This window comes from Juglans regia, chromosome 6, assembly GCF_001411555.2.
Source record: "Juglans regia cultivar Chandler chromosome 6, Walnut 2.0, whole genome shotgun sequence".
NCBI classification, from domain to species: Eukaryota; Viridiplantae; Streptophyta; class Magnoliopsida; order Fagales; family Juglandaceae; genus Juglans; species Juglans regia.
Window position 1 is genome coordinate 4,367,535 of NC_049906.1, and position 21,046 is coordinate 4,388,580.

A 21,046-nucleotide genomic window follows, 5' to 3' on the forward strand; every position below is an offset into this window, starting at 1 on the left:
TCATGGCTTTCTTAAATTTCAAATTGAGAAATATTTGGACGAAAAAAGAAAAAATGGCGAACTCAATAATTGAAGTTTGTTAAGGAAACAGGATCACAGACTGCCATGAGATAAAAGATATTTGGGACTATTATAGATATATATATTATATATATCCCTTATATGTTACAAGCGCCTATAAGCATACGAATAGGAATAAATAGTATTTTTGTTTGACACTTTCTATTCCACTTATACCTCTATGTAATTGATTATTATTAAAGTTATGCCCCTGAATGCTCTATACAAGATGAATAGTATTTTTTCGTCCAATTTTGCACTTCGTTTTCTCAAATTCCTATCATTTTTTGTTTTTCTTTCCCTCATTGACTATGTAAAATGTATTTTTACCGTGTTTTACTTGTCTTTTTACAACTTTCTTCTTATCCAAAGGTTGGTCGAAATCTCTTTTCTCTCACTTTCTCACACAAACTTTTGGGTTCTTCAGCGTTGGAATTTTTCTTCTTGCCTGTGAATCTTGCCGTTACGTGGGTATGAGTTTTCTTCATCTCTCTTTTCAGTTGAAGCTCTTTGAATTTTTAGAAGCTGTGTAGAAAACTCATGTATAATCTGGGTTAGCCTTCATTCGAAATAATGGGATCAATAGATATGCATCAACTTGGATAAAACCAATCATCAAATCAGACGAAATAAACACTATATAATATCTATTTAGATCTAAAAAAAATTGGCAATGAGACGATTTAACTGTTAGCTAACACCAAATCGGACGAAACAAGTATTATGTAATATCTGTTTAAATAAAAAAAAAAAAAAATTGGTGATGAGACGATTTAACAAACAGAAACAAGTGAAATCTTAAAGATCTTTACACCGATGCATTGAGGCGGCGCGAGTCAAACTAAATTTACATTAAAAATTATGTTTATAAACTTGGTGATTTTGGTATGCAATTCTCACAAGCTTTTCAATTGAACGATGATTTTGTATGCTGACCCATTTATGTAAATAATGGTGTTTTTAATTAGGAGAGTTGTTCAAAATCTGTTTTTATAGACTTTTTATTTAATGAATTGTTATTATTATATGCTTTCTGTAAAGAGATTTTAGGACTATTTTTTTCTCCAACTAGACGCTACGTACCAGGGCATAGCCCCCATGCTAGTATATATATATATATATATGTCCATGTTTTACTGAGGTGCTCCATTCATGGTGGTAGAGAAAAATTAAAATCCCATAAAGCACGGGGACCATGCTAGGCCATTCATGGCAATATTATATTATATAGGGTGACCAAGACATCAGATTTTGTGCACAAGGGGAGAAATTATGGGTGGGGCCAGGGTTTTATTTTTCTCTTCAATCTCCTTCTGAATCCATTATCTGCCCACTTTCTTCAGTTGCAGAAAAATGTTTGCTATGATAAAAATTCAAAGTACATGAGTTTTTAAGTCTCGTTTAGGTAGTGAAAGTAAAAATATTTCATCTTATTTTAATTTATTATTATAAATTTTTATATAAAATATAATAAACAATTCAAAAATTTTAAATTTTAAAATAATAATAATATTAAAAAATAATATTTTATTCAACTTTAATATAAAATCATTTTATCTCATCTCATTATCCAAACTACACCAAAAAAGTATGTCGAGTTGGGATATATTGAGTTACTTTGCGTTAATGACTTCTACTACTCCATCCATCTCACTCAAAATTAATGTCCAAACTCTTTCTCATGAAAATTGAGTGAGCTACATACAGATTACAGCCCTCATTTGTTCATGCAATGCAGCATCCTGGTAGAAATTTATTATGCATAATTTATTATTCATTCTCACACTCTACACTTATAATTTTTTCATAAAGTATAGGGGTATTTTTCATAAAGTTTGAGAGTATTTTTTTATAAGATATGAGATGTGGAGTGATAAATAATAATTGATGAGAATAATTTTTCTATAATGTTATTCGATATTTTTCAAGTTCCGTCTATGGCTGATTCAGATTCACATAAAAATCTCCTTTTCATTTGCTTCACAACTTCGTGCAAACAGATTCGTACATATTTGCTGACGCATAATCCTTAAACACCCTTGGACTGGCGGCTTGGGGATTGCCCATAAGTGACGCAAGGAGCGCCAATATATCTTGGTTAAGTTTGAATTTTGGAATAAGTTGTTATATAAATATATATATATATATATATATATATATATATATATATTTATATAAAGCTCGATTTCTTTGCAGCTTGAAAGCTGCCCTCTTCCTAAAGAAAGCTAAAACCCCAGCTTTTGGATTTGCATTCAGGCTTTTAAGGTAACATTAGAATTTGAAGTAGGAATCTGGAATGTTGAAATTGAAAAGAGATGGTTTCCCATTGCTTGCCGTGGAAGTTGTCTTGTTTCCAAGGAACTCTTAAACTTAGGTCATGACCCTTTTCATCCCCCTCATATAACCCCAAATGAATGGATCTGTTTTGCATGCACGTTGCTAGAAGATATTGATCTGTACTTTCAATGGAGAAAGAGGAGGAGACCAAAGAATGTTCCGAGAGAATCATCCCCTTCACCGGCCCGCTTGAACAAGTTCACTCGGATTTCGCTTTAGCAATCACTTTGCAGGAACAGGAGAGAGCCTTTGCAATGCTCACGACCATCGAAAGTACAAGTGAAGAAGACGAAGAAGAAGAAAGTGATTTTTCTGATAGTTATCATGATGATGAAGATGATATTGAATACCTCGAGATCAGCCAGGATATTGGAGCCGAACTTGAGTTCCCCGAGGAGGAAGATAGCAACAGTGATGAAGAAATGGATGAAGATGATGGTCTAGACATAGATGAACTATCTTATGAGGATATGATAGCACTAGGAGAGTTTATAGGAGAAGAGAAGAGAGGCTTATCGACGAGCGAAATCCCCAAGTGCTTAAGTGCCTGCAAATATCAGTCTATGGAGATCAAAACCGGCATTGATCGGTGTGTTGTTTGTCAGGTTGAGTATGAAGAAGGTGAAACCCTAGTTGCTCTTCATTGTGAACATCCATATCATGCAGAGTGTATAAGCAAATGGCTTCAAGTTAAGAAGATTTGTCCAATATGCAGCACAGAAGTTTCACCAGTACCCAACATAGCTAAGACAACCTAGCTCTAGTTCTTTAATTGTAATATTGTATTTGCACTGTAAAGATTGTTATGGTTTTAGATTTGTTTTATAGCATTTGAATGCTTGGATTAGTAGGAATAAAAAGAACTATATATATATACAAGCTTCAAATGCACAAACACAGTTCTCTTTGTTACATGCATGAACACCGCGTGATCTCTCCCAATCTTAATGTCCATTAAATTGCCAAAAGAATACAAGAAAAAATAAATGAATATATATATATACACACACAAAAATGGGAATGTAAAATTTGGCAAGGTCGTGCTAAATATGCTAACTTTTTGCCAGTAGGAAATGAAAGGAGTATCTTAAGGACATTAACTTGTAAGTCATATATAAGCACAGCTAGACAAAACTTGATATATATATATATATATATATATATATGAAGAGCTGAGAAATTTCTTCCTTAATTTGGGGAGTAAAGATTTATGAAGAAAAAAATTGATTGTGCCAGTACCTTTAGGCCAGATACATGACCTGCACTAGCTAGGAGATCTTGATCATTATGTTTCTACGTTAGGATCATCTTTTTAGATTTGAGTTACATCAATATTATTCATGCATGCACATTTGTGCTTTGTACACAAGCATGATCAGCTTGTTGACCTTATAGGGTTAGAAACTATATATTATGAGAAATTTTATTTGCAATCCCGAGAAAGAATTGCGTGTGTAGTTTCATTGATAAATATGAGTAAAAGGAAAAAAATATCATTTTCAAAAAGATATTATTGTAATTTTAATTTTTTTTTAAAACATAACTGTATGAGCAGTACTCTCCATTTAAGAACTGTATGTATAGACTAACTCATATATTATATTCATAACAAAGAAATTAAAAAGATCAGAAAAGAAAAGAAACACAAAGCACCAGAGAAACATTTGCATGATCGACCTGTATATTATTTCACTCTTTTATCATGATCTTTTGTTTTGGATCTTGTGATACATTAATAATAATATTAAGGGAAGGAAGGAATGCATGCACTGTACATTTCTTTGAAAACCCAGCTTGTTTGAGCATTATTGAAGGGCTAGCTGTGATCAGTTGCATGCTTAATTGCAGCAGTTTCAAAGAAAAAAAATATTGGTGAGATCTGTACAAAAGCTGTGATATGAAAACTGATCAAAAGGTCATGAATCATGATAATGCTTTAGTTGCTTTTGCCAAACTGAAAGGTATCTGAACAGCATGAATTTGTAGGTTACCTATGCATGTAAGAACAAAAGCAGCAAAACAACAAAACATATATAAAAGAGCCCAATAATATCTTGGCATTTAAAAATCAACAAAAAATTCATTGTGCGACCTTTAGGATACACCTGCCCTAGTTAGCTCCAAAGATCAGTAGATTCGGATTGCAATTTTTCTTTTTAGCTAGCTAGAATCAATATCTTCTTTGAATATTAGTTACATCGATAAATTATAATTGATTTTTAGGTAAAGTATTGTAATTATTTGTTTATTTCAAAAGATAGTGCATGCACATGTTCATGTGCACACGCATGCATGCCATTCATCATCATCTTTAGTTAAAGCACAAGATCAACCATATATTAATTAATGTTATCATTTTTCAGTTTAGTCCCTTTTTATGTTGGATTATATATATATATAGAGAGAGAGAGAGAGAGAGAGAGAGAGAGGTTCAAGGTTTAGGTTGCGTTTGGTTCCTTGACCGAATTCAATGAGCTCGATTCAGATTTAGACCTCTTTTAACATCCAAACACTCAGCTCTTAAATGATCACTAAACTTATTTCAACTCAAAATCTCTTTACACGTGAGACCCACAATATTTTTCAACTCAACACCTATTTATATGCAGGATCCATAATTTTTTTAACTTCTCATAAATACATTTAAATTTATCTTAATATCTAAATACATCTAAATTCATCTTAGGTTGGCCTCACAAAACTCACTCCATAATCTTAACTCACTACTATTTATAAAAAATTCAACTCAACTTAACATCTAAATGCAATCCATATATGACATCTTTAGGATATATATGCCTGCCCCATGTGTGCCTTTCACAAACGTAGGTTCAAGATTTGGACATGGTTTTCAACTTTTAAACTCAGCCTACCTTAAAATATACCAAAGTTGCTTGCTAGAGTACTACTAGTGGATAGGAATGATGCCTTTGTATTTAGTGCATGCATGAGGATGCATGAGTTTTGTCGCATATGGAAAAAAAAACAACATAATTAATTATTAGCTTAAGTAAAAGGGCAAGGAAAACTCCTCTCACCGCAGAAAATGAAACATTGTCCCACCATTATCAATTAACGTGATAATCCAGCTAGTTTGGACTGATGTTTGAGACCACCTTGAAGATGATGGCGTCGACAACAACAAAGAAAATATTGGACAAATTGGCGGCTAAAGAAACCTCAATTACTTCCACCCACAGATCGATCATATTATATATATATATAGTCAAAAATGACAAAAGAAAGGACAAAGAAAAGTGAAATGTTCAGTTCATTTGGACATGTTTCTTAGCCACGTTTTGGAATAAAAGTCTAATTTGCCAAACCCCCCACTGGCCTTTTTCTGGACAGGATTATTGATTACTATTTTCCATGTTTCTTACTCCCAAAAAGAAAAAAAGGAGTCCTCCTGCCCCTGCATGGGTTTAATTTGCTCCCTTGAATTTTTAATACAATATTATTTATTTATTTATTTATATAATCCAGTGACTTCTGATATACATTTCAACCCAGATCTATGATGATGATCATAAAGTAATTGCATTGCTGCATAAAAGTATAAAGTGTCAAAATCTTTACATTGTTTGGGGTTTTGATTTATTTCTATATGGAATAAGGTTATTGAAGACGTATTTCACTACTATGCACTCTTGATCTCTTGCAATTAAAGAGTAAGAGGGCTTGAGGGCTTGAAGGGGTACCCTCCGCTGCCTAAGTCAGTAACGGTATGTGTAATCTCAGAGTCTAAATATTCTAGAAATTTCATTAGCGTACCTGGCTGATCTTTTAAATAGAGAGCTTATCTTCTTGAGACCGTCTAGATTAACTGCCTTGCCTACTATTTGAAATTTGAATATTGGTTCCTTCAAGCTATCCACTTGTTTCGAATGAGTGAATATCCTAATGATCTCAAGATAAGTGGGCAGGCATTCTCCTTAACGATTGACCTAAATCCTATTGGGTCCCGCGGCCAGGGGGGGTGTTTAGGCTTTGAGTGACTTGTTGGGCCCCCATGGCCTAAGGCCTAGAGTGGCATTAAAGCCCTTCCAGTTACCCCGCTAAGTCTCATTACATATGAGACTTTTATATTAAATGTCTAAAGGTAAAGGTATTTGGTGTGCTATAAATAAACGAATTATTTCTATTTTTTCTCCAAAATAATCTGCATATTCTTAATTGAAAAATTTTATTTATATTTATAATTTTATTTATATGACCATACATGCTAATGTACTTGTATACGTAGTATTACTCTTTTTAATTCCTTCTGACTTCATTATGAATTACCTGATAAAATCTAAAAAATATTGAGAAAAATGAATGGAAGAAATATGAAAGCATCACGAAATTTCCAAATAAAATTTCCATTAAAAATGCCAAAATAATGATATCTAGTATTGAATTGACATATATGCATGTATGCATGCATGGTTTCCCTTTCATGAGTTTGGAGGAGTTGTGCAAAAGAATCCATCCAATTTCAAAGATTAATTGATGTCGTAGAACACGAAGAATCGACCAAATCAATGTGATTGATTAGTACTTGTGAGCTGATTTAAACCCTTAACCATTTTTCAAGATTTGATGTCAAATTATAGCTTTCGGCTACACCAATAGGCCATTGATCAGGTGGGGTTTTGATCTATCCACTTTTCTTGAACATGTCCATACATGACATAAATATCCCACAACTCATGAGCGGGCTTTTTTTTTTTTTTTCCCCTAAATATAAAAGTATATTTCATTAAAAAGGAAGATACAAATATCTCATAATTCAGTAGGCTATTTTTTTTACCCCTAAGCAAGAAAGTATATTTCATTAGAAAAGATGATACAAGAAGAGAGGGTGGAATTTCTTAACAAACATCCCAGAACAATAATAACAGTACAAAGTGATGAATAAAAAAGAAAAAAATAGATTTTTACGACCAATTTTTTAGTCTTCACTCATGCCTACAAAGAGGACACCGTCTTAAAAATGAAAATAAGTTGTTCACAAAAAATTGCAAACAATGGAACCACTGCTAGTAGCAGTGAAACCTTTGCTGAAAGCAGTGAGAGTGGCGGGTGTACTGTTGCTTGTTGTCTTGAGATGATTTTTGGAGAGATCCGCAATCCCTTCTTCAAGATCATGGTTTAGGAAAAGTGATAACATAGTGAGAAATCCGACATCGGGTGGACTGATCTGCTGATCATCTGTATTCCCGTGCTCTTGTGATAGCGCGTGGCAGCCACGCGCCGATGGGATGGAGACAGGGTGGCTCAGATCTGGAAGATCTCGATGAGACAAACCTGCTGGTACGACGCGTATAGTTGTTAGAAGCGTTGTTGCACGGCGGCACGTGAGGAACACGCACGGAAACAAGCCGCGCCTGAGGGCCACGTGCTGAGCTTTTTGGCGCGACTCCTCTTCGTCCCAATAGATCGACAGCTGGAGGATGGGGTGCTGGGGCGTGTGTAGGCGGATGGTGGCCAGAGAGCAGATCTGACCAAAGTGTATACACAGTGCAAAAATAGAAATGAGACAGAGAGAAGAGTGAAAGGCACAACTCCACCCTCCTCTCCGGCAGTAGCTCTCACTAATCCTATCAACTTCAAATGGTTATAACTAATCCTATCAACTCAGCAGGCCATTTAAATGGTTATTACTAATCCTATCAACTTCAAAATTAACATAAAATATGTGTGCCTTTTAATGAAACTAATTACGCTAAGTTATATGTAATTCTCGAGACATGTTGTTATATTCCTTTATTATGAATAAGGGTTATTTAATAAAATGTCGGGTACTATATTTAAAAAAATAATAATTATATTAATCTGCATGAACCCCTTAAACATATTTAAGAAAACGTGTATTTATTTGTTAAACATTGTAACATCTCATCCTTATAAGGACCATGGAATCAATCACCTTTTGACCATCACTCTCAAACAAAACATGTCATGGCTGATCTCAGCCGTCCATTCATTGACTTCTTCTAAGACCAAAAAACACCATGATTTGATTTCCATTCCCTCAAGAAATCATCGGAGCTAATTAAGACATTATGTGGGTCCACTAATTTAGACCGACCCTATTTATTGTATTGACCAATCAAATGATAAAAATATTAAAAAATGGGACCATATATATTAAAAATATTAATATTGGTCATAGGGCAACCATTTTCACATGCATGACTAAACAAACATTTTATATATATATATATATATATATATTAATGGGAGATAATAGTAGTAATCGTGAATATATAAATATTATATAATTATTTTAAAAAAAATAAAAAAAATTATATAAAAAAATTAATTTTTTAATAATAAATTTTATTATTTTTAAAATAAGTGGCTTGCAAACTAATGGCTTAGTAACATTACTAATGCTTAATAATATGTTATTTGAGCGAGTCAAATCATGCTACGTGCCAGCGTAGAGTTCATGCAAGCTGGAGTCTTGATTAGGTTACCTAAAGGTTTCATTGTGCACGCGTGTCAAAGGCCTTGGACATTACCTAAGGCCTTGGACATCATATGTCATGGATGACGTGGTTGGTATCTATCAGGAAGTTTCTCTGCAATTCCCCGGGAACCACGTCGTGGCGCAACGTGATTGGGCCGTCATGCAAACTCAGAATATTTGACTGTGGTAAGATGCCCAAGTCCACGCATAAATAAATAAATATATAAAAATTAGTTTTAATTTCAGTGGGTTTTTCCTCAAAAGTCTCCACGAGTGTTATTTTGGCGGTTTTAGCGCTTGCCTAGTACCTTCCTTTGGTCCTTAGCCACGCATGCAAGATGTTCACACTTGACACATAATGTCCAATATGTTTTTTTGTTTACCTAATTATTTTTAATAATGACGTGTAAAATATAAAATAATTATTTATCTTAAAAATTTAAATTGATAAGAACATACAAATTTTATTATTTATTTTATATTTTAACATTTTCTCTCACATGTAGACTAGACTCTTTCTCAATAGATAGTCTAATACGTAAAATATTTAACTAAATGTGATAGAATATAGAATTATGATTTGAATTCAGGATATCTGTTCTGATATCATAAAAAATGATCATTTATTTTAAAAATTTAAACTGATAAGAATATGTAGATTTTATTATTTATTTTATATCTTAACATAAAACTCTATGACACAATGGGATTACTATTCGTAGGTCCAACATCTAAATTGTGAACAATATTTTGAATAAAAAATTAGGAAATTTTGTGTATATATATATATATATATATATATATATATATATGGTGTAGCTCATCCTCAAGTGGGTTTGAGTTTACTGCACGTTTCTTTTCCACTGTAATTAACAGCATATTTTACTTCTATAAATCAATACTCAACAATCAATTCTCAATGAAAATGTTTTGAACTAAGCTTGTGTCTATTTGAATAGTAAAAATATTTTATCTCATTTTATCTTATTATTATAATTTTTTAAAATTTTTACATAAAATATAATAAATAATTTAACTTTTTCAAATTTTAAAATAATAATAATATTAAAAAATAATATTTTATTCAACTTTCATTTAAAGTTATCTCGTCTCATCTTATTATTTAAACTGCATCTAATTGTGTTAGATTAGGGATATTAACCGCACCTAGGTGGATAGGTACTACAGCCCTCTCACCCCCTCGATCTACCACATGAGTTTCCTTGCCCGGACTTGGCCATCAGGCTGGTAGGCTGGCCTGATATTCGCCCAAGCCTCAACTATTTCCAATTTCACACGCATGCAGCGTAGATTATAATTCAATTTCACAAACTAATTTCAACAAATTAAATCATCTCCACCAAAATAATGTACAAATAGATCTAATTAGGTGCATGCATGCATGGCGAGTATCATTCGAGGGTTTGATAGAGCTTGTGATCATGATCTGAGCTTCAATTTGTAGATCTTGTAATCAACATTAAAATTGCAAGATAGATTAAGGTTTCGACTTTCAAGAGAGATAAAGAGAATATATATATACTTACAAGTGGTGGTTGTGGTAACAAAGACATCAACATAGGACGAAGGAGATCATGGAGGCCGATGCATGAGAGAGAGAGAGAGAGAGATTGTGAAAATGTGTTAAGGATTTTAAAATAATACATTCCGTGTATCAATAAATAAGTTTGCAAATATCATTTTAATTTTTTTTAATAGAACTTAGATATTTCAGTTGACTGTCACTGTTTAACTGCCGTATAACAATACTTCACTTTTTATGCCAAGAATGTTCGTTGAATAGTGTTTTGGACATTGACATGATTATTAGCAAAGTATTAACTCCTTTCGATAATGAGATAATTTTAAATAAAAATTAAAATTTAAATAAAATATTATTTTTTAATATTATTTTTATTTTAAAATTTAAAAAAATTAAATTATTTATTATATTTTATATAAAAAAATTAATTGAGACAATTTTTCAATTCCTGAATGCCCGATAAAATTGAGAAAGCGTGAGCAAGAAATATCTAAAAAGAATAATATTAAAAAGTTATAAAAGAAAATTTACAAAGAAAAAGAATATAATTTGTATTGAAAAAGTATTTAACATTTGTCTTTATTAGATCTTGGCTCGTGCGATACACGTGGAAGCAGCTCAGGCTGACGTGTAGCCATGATCCCACCGTTGAACAGACGACTCCTAAGCACCGAGAAAACGAAAACAACCCACACGGGTGGGCCCCAAAGGACAAGTAGGCCCCTACCGACTCTAGAAACAGTCCAAAACACAATACGTAAGCAGTGACAAAATCACCTCCATGTGGGTAATCGACACGCACGCACTTGGCTTCGTCCTCCGCCACGTGTCCCGGCTGCGTTCAGTACCAAACGTTAAGCCCCACACATACATAGCGCGCTGGAAAATAAAAAAAATTAAAAGAAAAAGGTTATCGCCCACGTGTTTTTAGAACCCACCGGCAGTTCTCGACACGTGTCCCCCCACCTCCCTATATATTCATTTCTCTCCCTTTCGTTTTAAGTTTCAAGCGCCGCCGAAGTCTAAACCCGCAGTTGCACAGCGGAGCGAAGAAGAAGAAGAAGAAGAAGAAGAAGGAGTCGTTCTTAAAAGACTGAAAATGGCGTCGGAGTTACAGTTACCGCCAGGCTTCAGGTTCCACCCGACGGACGAAGAGCTTGTGATGCACTACCTGTGCCGGAAATGCGCATCGCAGCCAATCGCTGTGCCGATTATCGCCGAAATCGACCTCTACAAATACGATCCTTGGGAACTTCCCGGTATATATATATATATTTTTTTTCTGATTTATTTGTGTTGTTTAACCTCTTTAGCTTATTTTATTTATTTTCCAAATTTCTGGTGCTTGGTGGAAATCTACAGGTATGGCGTTGTACGGAGAGAAAGAGTGGTACTTCTTTTCGCCTAGGGACCGGAAGTACCCGAACGGTTCAAGGCCGAACCGAGCGGCCGGGACGGGCTACTGGAAGGCGACCGGTGCCGATAAGCCGATAGGTCAACCGAAGCCAGTCGGGATCAAGAAGGCTCTTGTGTTTTACTCCGGCAAAGCACCCAGAGGAGAGAAAACGAATTGGATTATGCACGAGTACCGACTGGATGTGGATCGCTCGGCTCGCAAGAAAAACAGCTTAAGGGTATACCATCACCTTCATAACCAACAATATTCACGGTTCTTTATCAATCGATAGGGATAAAACGGACATTTCGATGCATGATGATAAGTTCAGAAATGGACAGGCCCTGGTTTAAATGACCATATTGCCATAGTCATAACGCTGAATGCCAGCTGGGTCTCGTCTGTGACTGTTCTGTTCAGATTTGGTGGCTATTTAATGCTTGAAATGGACGGTAGAGATGGACCCTTTTCTTTTAATCAAAGATGGGACTTTTCGTGACCGTGACATAAGGCTGTCATGGTAGAAAATTTATCAAATTTACTAATCCAATTATAAGGAAAAATATTCCCTCTTATCTTATATCTGCCATCATATGAGAATAGTGAGGTATTAAGCCTAATCATGATCCTGATGATATGATGCAACGGTTCTGATTTTGACAGCTGGACGATTGGGTTCTGTGCCGCATATACAACAAGAAGGGCAGTATCGAGAAACAACAGCAACAGCAGGCCGCTATCGACAAGAAGATGACGATGATGAACGACCAGGAAATGGAGGACAAAAAGCCGGAGAATCTGACCGTCGGAGGGACCGCATCGGCGATCCTTCCCGCGCAGACGGAGAAGGCGAATGATTACATGTATTACGACACGTCGGATTCGGTGCCGAGGCTGCACACTGACTCGAGCTGCTCGGAGCAAGTGGTGTCGCCGGAGTTTGCGTCCGAGGTACAAAGCGAGCCTAAGTACTGGGAAAAGGCATTGGAGTTCCCATTTAATGGCATAGATACCGCCATCGACGGCGGATTCGGTTCGCAATTCCAGAGTAATAATCAAATGTCGCCGTTGCAGGATATATTCATGTACCTTCAGAAACCTTTTTGATGAGATGGTTCGGTTCGAATGAGGCCGAAACGTCACACATTTGTCAATGGATGCATGCATCGCGCGGTAACTCGAGACAAAAAAGTCTATGACTGTTCCCGTGCTCTGCTAAGAATTAGAAGAAAAAAAAAAGAAAGAATAGTATTTGTGGGGTCCAGGGAAGAGGGGCAAAAACGTGTTTTTCTTTTTTGGGGAGTTATGTTTGATGTAATCGTGCATGGTGGATGGATACATACATTTAGGACACAGTGGTGGTATATGCATCATGTATGTTATATCATCATGTATAGATGATGTGTCAAGTGTACTGTATACATGATGATGATGATAGTTTTTGGGATGCTCATTTTGGGCTTCTTAATGGTTTATTTCAAGAATACTCTTGAGGGCTTTTAAATGAAAGAAGTTTTAGAGCCATTCGGAGGGCTGTAAATGGTCCAATCTGACGATGGATGGAAATATTTTTGATTCAACATTTTTTCGGATCGAATACTTAAAGAAATCGGTATAGGCTTATTTTTTTTTTAAATAATTAATAAATTTTTTTTATTTAGAATATTAAATTAAATTAAGTGATTTATTAATATGAATTATGTAATAAATTTAATAAAAAAATATTTTATATGATTAATGATAATATATTAAATAAATTAATATAATTATTATATAATTAATTAATTGATATTATATATTAGTTAATTCATAAAAATTAACAAGTGTTAATGACATATTTAAAATTTTATATTATTAATAGTGATAAGTTAGATGAAAATATATATAAAATATTATTAATTTATATAATATTAACAAGTATTAATAATATATTTAAAAATTTATATTGTTAATTATATAATTATTATATATAAAATATATTTTTTTTTTCATTCGGTTCGGTCTGAAAAAATTCTGGATGAGAAGTTTCGATCCTCTAAAATGTGAACCGGACCGGTCTAAGTCTCGATCTGGTTCAATTCAGATCGAAACAGTCGATCCGGTCGGTTCATTCTGTCCGACCGGACCGTTTATCACCCCCTAGCCATTTGAAATCTCCTAATTATTCTTTTAACTAAGATTTGATTATTAAGCTTTTTTTTTTAATTTAACTAATTATTTTTCAAAAACACTAAGGTCTTGTTTATTTTTACAATCATTTTTATTTTATTTAATTATTATAAATTTTTTAAATTTTTATACAAAATAATTGAATTTTTTTAAATCTTAAAATAAAAATTTATTTTAATAATTTTTATCTTAATTTATGTAAAAATAATATTGAATGGTGGAGATGTGAATGAGGAGTTGTATGATATTGGATATGAGCGGAAAAAATATATTATTGTGAAAAAATTATATAGCCATTGATTTTGGCCGGTTATATTTGGCTAGTAAAAAATTTTGAAGTTAAAATTATTGTTGATTTGGTGAGTTCGATGTGGGTGCATTTTGAGCTAAATAGTTAGATATTGGCTTAATTTTAACTATCTCTGCTCTTTCTAAGTGCTGATTTTAAGGATCTGGATTATTTTGTTGGGCATTTAGGCCCAACAGTTGTATCAGGCCCGGCCCAGAAAACTTCCATACAGCCCATAGTAATTCTTTCTGATGATTCAGAAATGTCCACGAACCTCTCCACAACCCAAAGAGAATAAAAAAGAGAACCGACGTGGGAATCCAAATTGCACACACCGTTTGAAGTGACATCTGTCAGATCGATATGCCACGCCATTCTATGAGGTTTCTTTGTCTTGAAAGCTCATATGCAGGATGGGCCCCAACCGCCAGAATTAGTTAGTCCGTCACATCAATATATAGCCACTTGAGGCTGCTCAGCCTCTGAAGAGTCAAGATCCAGCATCAACGGCTTTCATTTGCATGAGCCATGTTCTACCTAAATTATTTTTCTTTTCAAAGGTTGGTAACTAAAATATGAGGTAATGTAAGATATAATCGTTTAATGTATAAGTTTTGTATATTTTTTTTTTTCAAAATGAAGTTATTATTAAAAAATTAATTTTTTATTTTGTGTGTATATATTTATTATTTATTTTTAAAAAAAAATTACGAACACTCTACAACTACAAACATTATTTTCCTTTAAAATGGTAACCGACATTCACTAATGGTAACCGACAGTCACTGATTTCATCCTAGACTATTGTATGTGCAAATATGGCACCTGTCTCCCTTCCAAGCTTACTCGTACAAGCATTTTCAACAGGTATAGAGTAAAAGAAATGTTTTAATTTTTATAAATTTATAAATTGATCTTATTTAATGTGATATATTAAATTATAATTTTTTTTATTGTATAGTAGATATAACAAATCGTATGAAATCACGTTAGTTTGTGAGTTTATTTTTATATAACACTTATTTTTTTTTCATAAAAGACCTAATAGGAAGAGTGTGGTAATTTTTTATAATGCTCAGGATGAATTTGTTCTTAAGTCATATGAGACTTCTCAATATGCCTCGTCACTTGTGGGCTGGTATTTTCAATACCAGCATCGTGAATAGGTCGCAGGAGCCCATAATTAATTATAGATTAACCTGTTCTGATACCATATAGAAATACACATTTCTCCTCATAAAAGACCTAACAGGAAGATTGTGGTAACTCCTTATAAAATTCAGGATGAATTTATTCTTAAATCATGTGGGACTTCTCAATAATTTTTATAAAATATATTTGTGATTGTAACATTTCTCATAAAGTAATGTTAAATATGCAAGTTTCATACGTATAGGACCTACAGTAGAAAGAGTGAGTGTTTTTATACGTATCTCACTTTTTTCAAATACGAGACACACATTCTAAACCAATACAAATTATTTTCCATGCGGATATTATGATCACAACTTAATAAGAGATTTTATCATTTTGGTAATGTGTTTAGATTGTCATATTAGGCCCCGTTTAGGATTTGTACAATTTAATTTTAAATTGAATGTAATATTTAAATACTTAATTTTCAAATCAATAAATTCATTTCAATTTTAAAATTTTTTACACGTGAAATTCACAACAACTCAACATCTCTTTATAACGAGGACCCACAATTTTTTTAACTTTTTATAAATACATTTAAATTCATCTTAACATTCAAACACATCTAAACTTATCTTAGGTAGACTCTATAAAACTTACTCTACATTTTAATTTATTATTATTTATAAAAAACTCAGTTTAACATCCAAACAGATCTCCTAACCGTAGCCAGACTAAAACGAAATGAGAAAATTTTATTTAAAACAATTAATGCTTACGCGTACGACTCTAATATATCTTATAAGTACTCATCATGGCCAATAACATCACTAAGTTTAGATTCTAACATTTTTTTAATAACAATAATCATGCCATAAAAAATCATTACTCTTGAAGTATTTGACATTTGTAATATATAACAAGACATCGAAGACTCAAGTCATTAAATTTATGTGGGGCTAATAATTATGCCCTAAAAAATATTTTTAAAAAAAAAAAAAAAAAAACCAGTACTATAGAGTTACTTTATGAGATATTGCTTTTTCTTAAAAAAAAATTTATATTATATATGCATTAATTTGGGTATGTACTATGGTCTATGTATACAAATACTTATATTTATTAATGAGGATATGATAAGAAACCTAAAAATTTCGGTGGACCAACCTTTTTTTTTTTGTTGCAACTTGGGATAATTTATCATCATGTGTATATTAGTTGGGATTTTATAAAATTTAATAGTTTTTTAAGGTGTGCACGTGGCTGTCTTACCACCCTAATATCCCACTCTTCGTTCTTACCTGCTGAGAAACCAGCAACCATACCCACTGAAAATGATGGATGTCTCGTCCTTAGCAACCATATGTAGGCTCCACCTAATTTTTTTCAAGTGGTCAAGGCTGTGTTTGGTTAGCATACCCACAAAATGTCTTTTCCAAGTCACTTCGTTTGTTAGCTAGCAAAGGAAAATAAAGAAACGTTTGATACAAGATTAATGTTACATATAAACGTAAAATATGTAAGTGTAGTGTAGTCATTTTAAAAAAGAGTAAGATTTATTATTAAAAAATTAATTTTTTTTTATAGATCATATATTTATTTACTTTTTTCAAAACGACTGTACGATATTTACATATTCATAACTGTAAGTATGGTTTATCTTGATATAATATCTGAGAGTGAATGAGTCATGTACATTTTTTTCAAAAAAATTTTTAAAAAAAAAGTATATTATTAAAAAAATTAATTTTTTTATACAAATATTAAATTTATTCATTTTTTTTTTTTAAAATGCATGATATTTACACATTTTAACTTAAAAACTTGTTGGTGAGGTTTCAAATGATAAAGCTTTGAGTCCTAAAACAATATTTAAACATGAGTTAATTGTTTATAATAGAAAATGAAGATTCACTCGAATCTCAAGGGTTTTTATGATGTCATTTGGCTGCCTGTTTTTCTAATCCTGCATTTCTCAGTGTATTCGCACTGGTGATCCATTCCTTCTATTGTTTTATCGTTAATAGCTTGAGTCCCATCTTACCTTCCTGCCTATACCGCTCATGACCCTTCTCTAAGAATAAAGGAATTCGAGGGTTGCTTGGGATTAGATTTCCAAGTTTTTGGGTTTGTAAAGTCTGATTTATTCTTTTGGCGGTCCGATTTGATGACTTGCCTTGACCTGATAATGATTCATTACGGGATTTTAGTGAATTTTCAACAAGGCTTGGGCCATGGAGCAGGCTTATGACTCGAAAAACGTCAGACAGAAAGTTTATTCGATGTTCGCACTACATATTGTTCAAGTGAAATCTAGATAAAAAGTTCGTTCGACAATCCTATAAATATGTAATTAATGAACAATATGGACATCTAGAACAATGTATATTTGTCCCCAAAACATGTTTTGTTATTTCTCAAGAAAATAAAATCATCTACATCTCCGTAAATATAGGCACGATGTTGAACTATGTAAATATTTGTGTCATGTAATTAATTTCTTGTTTTACTTTACTTTTCTACGTCATTTTCAAAACAGGAGTAGGCCGTGAGAAGTTAACTAAGCCGTATATCGAACTCGTAGGGCATAGTTGGACACTTTAGTATTTTAGAATTTTGTGAATATTAGTGAAATAATTTTAGCGAAATTTTTTTATTGAATTTTAGAAAATGAGAGAGAAAAAGTTAAAAAAAAACATTATAAAGTTAAAAAAATTTGAGTATTTTTTTTTAAGCTTATAGAAGTTGTGTTGATTTTTGTATTTTGTTTTAAATTTTGTAAAAGTTGTATTGATTTTTATGTTTAGTAATGATTAAGTAATGATCAGATGAAAATATTAGAATTTTGAAATTGAAAAATATTTTGTATTTAAATGATGTTTGATAATATAATTATGAAAATTTCTAAGAATTTTTAAAAATTCTCATAATGTCCAAACTTGCCCCATCTATCATATATATATATATATATATATATATATATATATATATATAAATATATATATATATATTTTTTTTCGTGTCAACTATTATCTGTCCCAAATGAGACCTCTTTCAACCCTTACAATCAATGTGGCGGACAAAGCATTGGCCCAATAATTATTCCCAAATCTTGCTTTTGCTTGGTTGGAACAATAATTCTTTCATGTTTATGGTCACAATAGACTATTAGCTCATACATCTATCTACCTTATTATAAGATGTTGTAAAATTAAATCTATTTACATAACAATTAGTCTATAATTACATGTCATCTTGTGATAGGGTGTATGGGAATAGTAGAATACCATGTATCTGTATTTCGAGACTAACTAATATAACTTAACATATATTACTCAACAAAACTCAACCATTCATTATAATCTCACTTGATAAATAATATATATATATATATATGAAAATATTATAATTATATTATAATTATATACATATATATGTACCATGTACTGTTGATTGTGAGGCATGACAATATCCTTAATTGCTGGGTTCCACAGTTCCACTGATGCTTGACCCAAATGTCTGGCTAAGATCCACATCTCCTTTTCAAATGGTCTTAACACAAATAAAAATAAATTGACAAGATCTAAAGTTAGCCTATTACCATCAAACACCTGTAAGACAAGATTCCTAAGATCAAGATTTCGACCATGATTAGGTTCAACATGACCTTATATTAATAAAGGTAAGAATAATATTTAAACAAATGAATTATTATATTTTGTACAATAATTAATAGGTTTCAATATGCACAATCTCTAAGATTCGTTCATTAAGATTAAAAGTGCATATTAAAGCATGTTGATGGTTTAAAATCATCATGTATATTATTACTTTTCATAATTTAATAAAAAAGAGTGATAGAGGGTACAAAGTAATGAAGTATAATTTCCCTTAATTAAGCTTTTGGATTTTGAAATAAATCAAATCCATGATTCACATTCAAGATTTAAAAAAACATATCTAGTAAACTGTATAAATATTTTCAATAAACTTAATTATCAATCCATCTCGATCTACAAGTTAACAAATCAAAGTCGAATTAGAATGGGATGATCATTTTTTTTCTTTGATTCTTTGTTTGGCTAATCAGCGAAATAATGTCAAATTCGAGTATGTAGCAAACTAAGAAGCATAGTTTCTCATTCTATGATGTTTTTTCTTCTTTTAAACTCATAAGGGAGGCACCTAACCAATCTTAAGTATATATTAACTCTTTTTTTTTTTTTTCTAAGCAAGCAAGTTTTCATTCAGATAAGGGAAAAGATGATACATATGGAGGGGGTGAGGGTGGGGGTGGGGGTGGGGGTGGGGTTTCCCAATAAACACCTAGTACAATAACCACAGTACAAATGTGGAGGGAAAAAAGAAAAAAAGAAAAAGGGTTTTGGGACCAATTTCTTGGTCCTCACCCATGCCTTACAAAGAGGGCGTTGTCTTAAAAGACAGTTTTAACAATACGCATAGCCATGCAAACTGTGGAACCATCATTGAAGCCAGTGGAAGTTGTGGGTGCACTATAATTTGTTGTCTTGAGATATTTCTTGGAGATATTCGTATTCCCTTTTTCAAAATCATTGGTTAGAGAAAGCGATAACATAGTATAAAGCACGGTATCAGATAGACTGATCTGTGGCAGAGCATCTATCTTCCTGTACGCTTGTGGTAGCACGTGGAGACCACACGCTGATGATTGAGAGGTGAGGTGGGGCAGATCTAAAAGATCTTGAGGTGGGGGATCTATTGGTGCTGTGCGTGTAGCTGGCGGGCTCATCGAGGCATGACGGTGTGTGAAGGCCACGTGTGGAAGCAAGCTGCGTGTGAGGGTCACTCGCCTGGATTTTCCTCGCAGTTCTACGTCATCCCAGTAGATCGGCATCTGTAGGATTGCGTGGTGAAGCGCATGTCGATTGTTAGTCGCTGGAGTGCGATAGATCTGACCACAACTGAACTGGTGAAGGGGAGAGAATACAAATATACAAATACTACCATGAAAGCCAAAATAAATACACAAAGCGGTATCAGAAAGGGAACGAAGAGGAGGGTGAGAGCCACAGCTCCACCCTCATCTCTGGCGAAAACACTCAAAGAGATTTGAGTTTTCTAGAGAGAAATGAGAGTTTCTCTTTCTACAACCCACGGAAGGCCAGCTAAGTGTATATTAACTTAATTGTAAAGAAACACACTTTGAAGATCCCATGACCTATTCAAAAATGGTCTTGCACAGAAGAGGAGTTTGCATATATTTGGGAGAGGCTAGCCAAGACTATACCAATAGAGGAGTTGGAGGTAGTTGCAATAACTATGAGAAGTATATGGATGCGCATAAATAAGTTCAGCTTTTAGAAGTCCTTTGTTAGTCCAATTTTGTTGGTGCAGTCAGCAAAGAGGAACTTAAAGGAATTTCAGCAAGCTCAATATCAATCCTTGATAGCAGTTGAATCTCGAAGGGGTATGGAAACCAGGTTAGGTGGAAGGCACCAGAAGACAATAGTGTTAAGCTGAATTGGAATGCAACTCTAGACTTGAAGAGAAACAGGATGAGAACAAGTATAATCATCAGAGACTCCAAGGGGGAAGTGCAAGTTGCCTTGTGCATGAGCAGATGATGAGTCTCACACCCAGTGGTTGCAGAAATGGTGCTATGGAGAGCTATGG

The 21,046-nt window shown here is 33.1% G+C and overlaps 3 protein-coding genes across 3 annotated transcripts; 2 read left to right on the top strand and 1 right to left on the bottom strand.

Moving 5' to 3' along the window:
- Positions 1-2,464: 2,464 nt before the first annotated feature.
- On the top strand, positions 2,465-3,299 carry LOC109003054 (E3 ubiquitin ligase BIG BROTHER-related). Its single transcript, XM_035690612.1, has one exon. It carries the CDS (start codon positions 2,526-2,528, stop codon positions 3,153-3,155), a length of 630 nt encoding a protein of 209 aa, XP_035546505.1. The 5' UTR covers positions 2,465-2,525; the 3' UTR covers positions 3,156-3,299.
- Positions 3,300-7,209: 3,910 nt separating this feature from the next.
- Positions 7,210-10,489, bottom strand: LOC118348789. Its single transcript, XM_035691300.1, has 2 exons — positions 10,405-10,489; positions 7,210-7,882 (listed from the first exon to the last, which is right to left on the bottom strand). The coding sequence occupies exons 1-2, from the start codon at positions 10,435-10,437 to the stop codon at positions 7,391-7,393; spliced, it is 525 nt and encodes a 174-aa protein (XP_035547193.1). The 5' UTR covers positions 10,438-10,489; the 3' UTR covers positions 7,210-7,390.
- A 916-nt stretch (positions 10,490-11,405) lies between these two features.
- Positions 11,406-13,249, top strand: LOC109003055 (NAC domain-containing protein 2-like). Its single transcript, XM_018981018.2, has 3 exons — positions 11,406-11,659; positions 11,763-12,034; positions 12,460-13,249. The coding sequence occupies exons 1-3, from the start codon at positions 11,500-11,502 to the stop codon at positions 12,901-12,903; spliced, it is 876 nt and encodes a 291-aa protein (XP_018836563.1). The 5' UTR covers positions 11,406-11,499; the 3' UTR covers positions 12,904-13,249.
- Positions 13,250-21,046: the final 7,797 nt, after the last annotated feature.

Excerpts from the sequence above, each read along its gene's own strand:
- LOC109003055 (XM_018981018.2), top strand. The coding sequence starts at position 11,500 with ATGGCGTCGGAGTTACAGTTACCGCCAGGCTTCAGGTTCCACCCGACG. Across the intron at positions 11,660-11,762 it reads CGATCCTTGGGAACTTCCCG|GTATGGCGTTGTACGGAGAG; the intron begins GTATATATATAT and ends GGAAATCTACAG. Across the intron at positions 12,035-12,459 it reads GCAAGAAAAACAGCTTAAGG|CTGGACGATTGGGTTCTGTG; the intron begins GTATACCATCAC and ends TGATTTTGACAG.
- LOC118348789 (XM_035691300.1), bottom strand. The coding sequence starts at position 10,437 with ATGTTGATGTCTTTGTTACCACAACCACCACTT. Across the intron at positions 7,883-10,404 it reads TGTTACCACAACCACCACTT|ATCTGCTCTCTGGCCACCAT; the intron begins GTAAGTATATAT and ends CACTTTGGTCAG.
- LOC109003054 (XM_035690612.1), top strand. The coding sequence starts at position 2,526 with ATGGAGAAAGAGGAGGAGACCAAAGAATGTTCCGAGAGAATCATCCCC.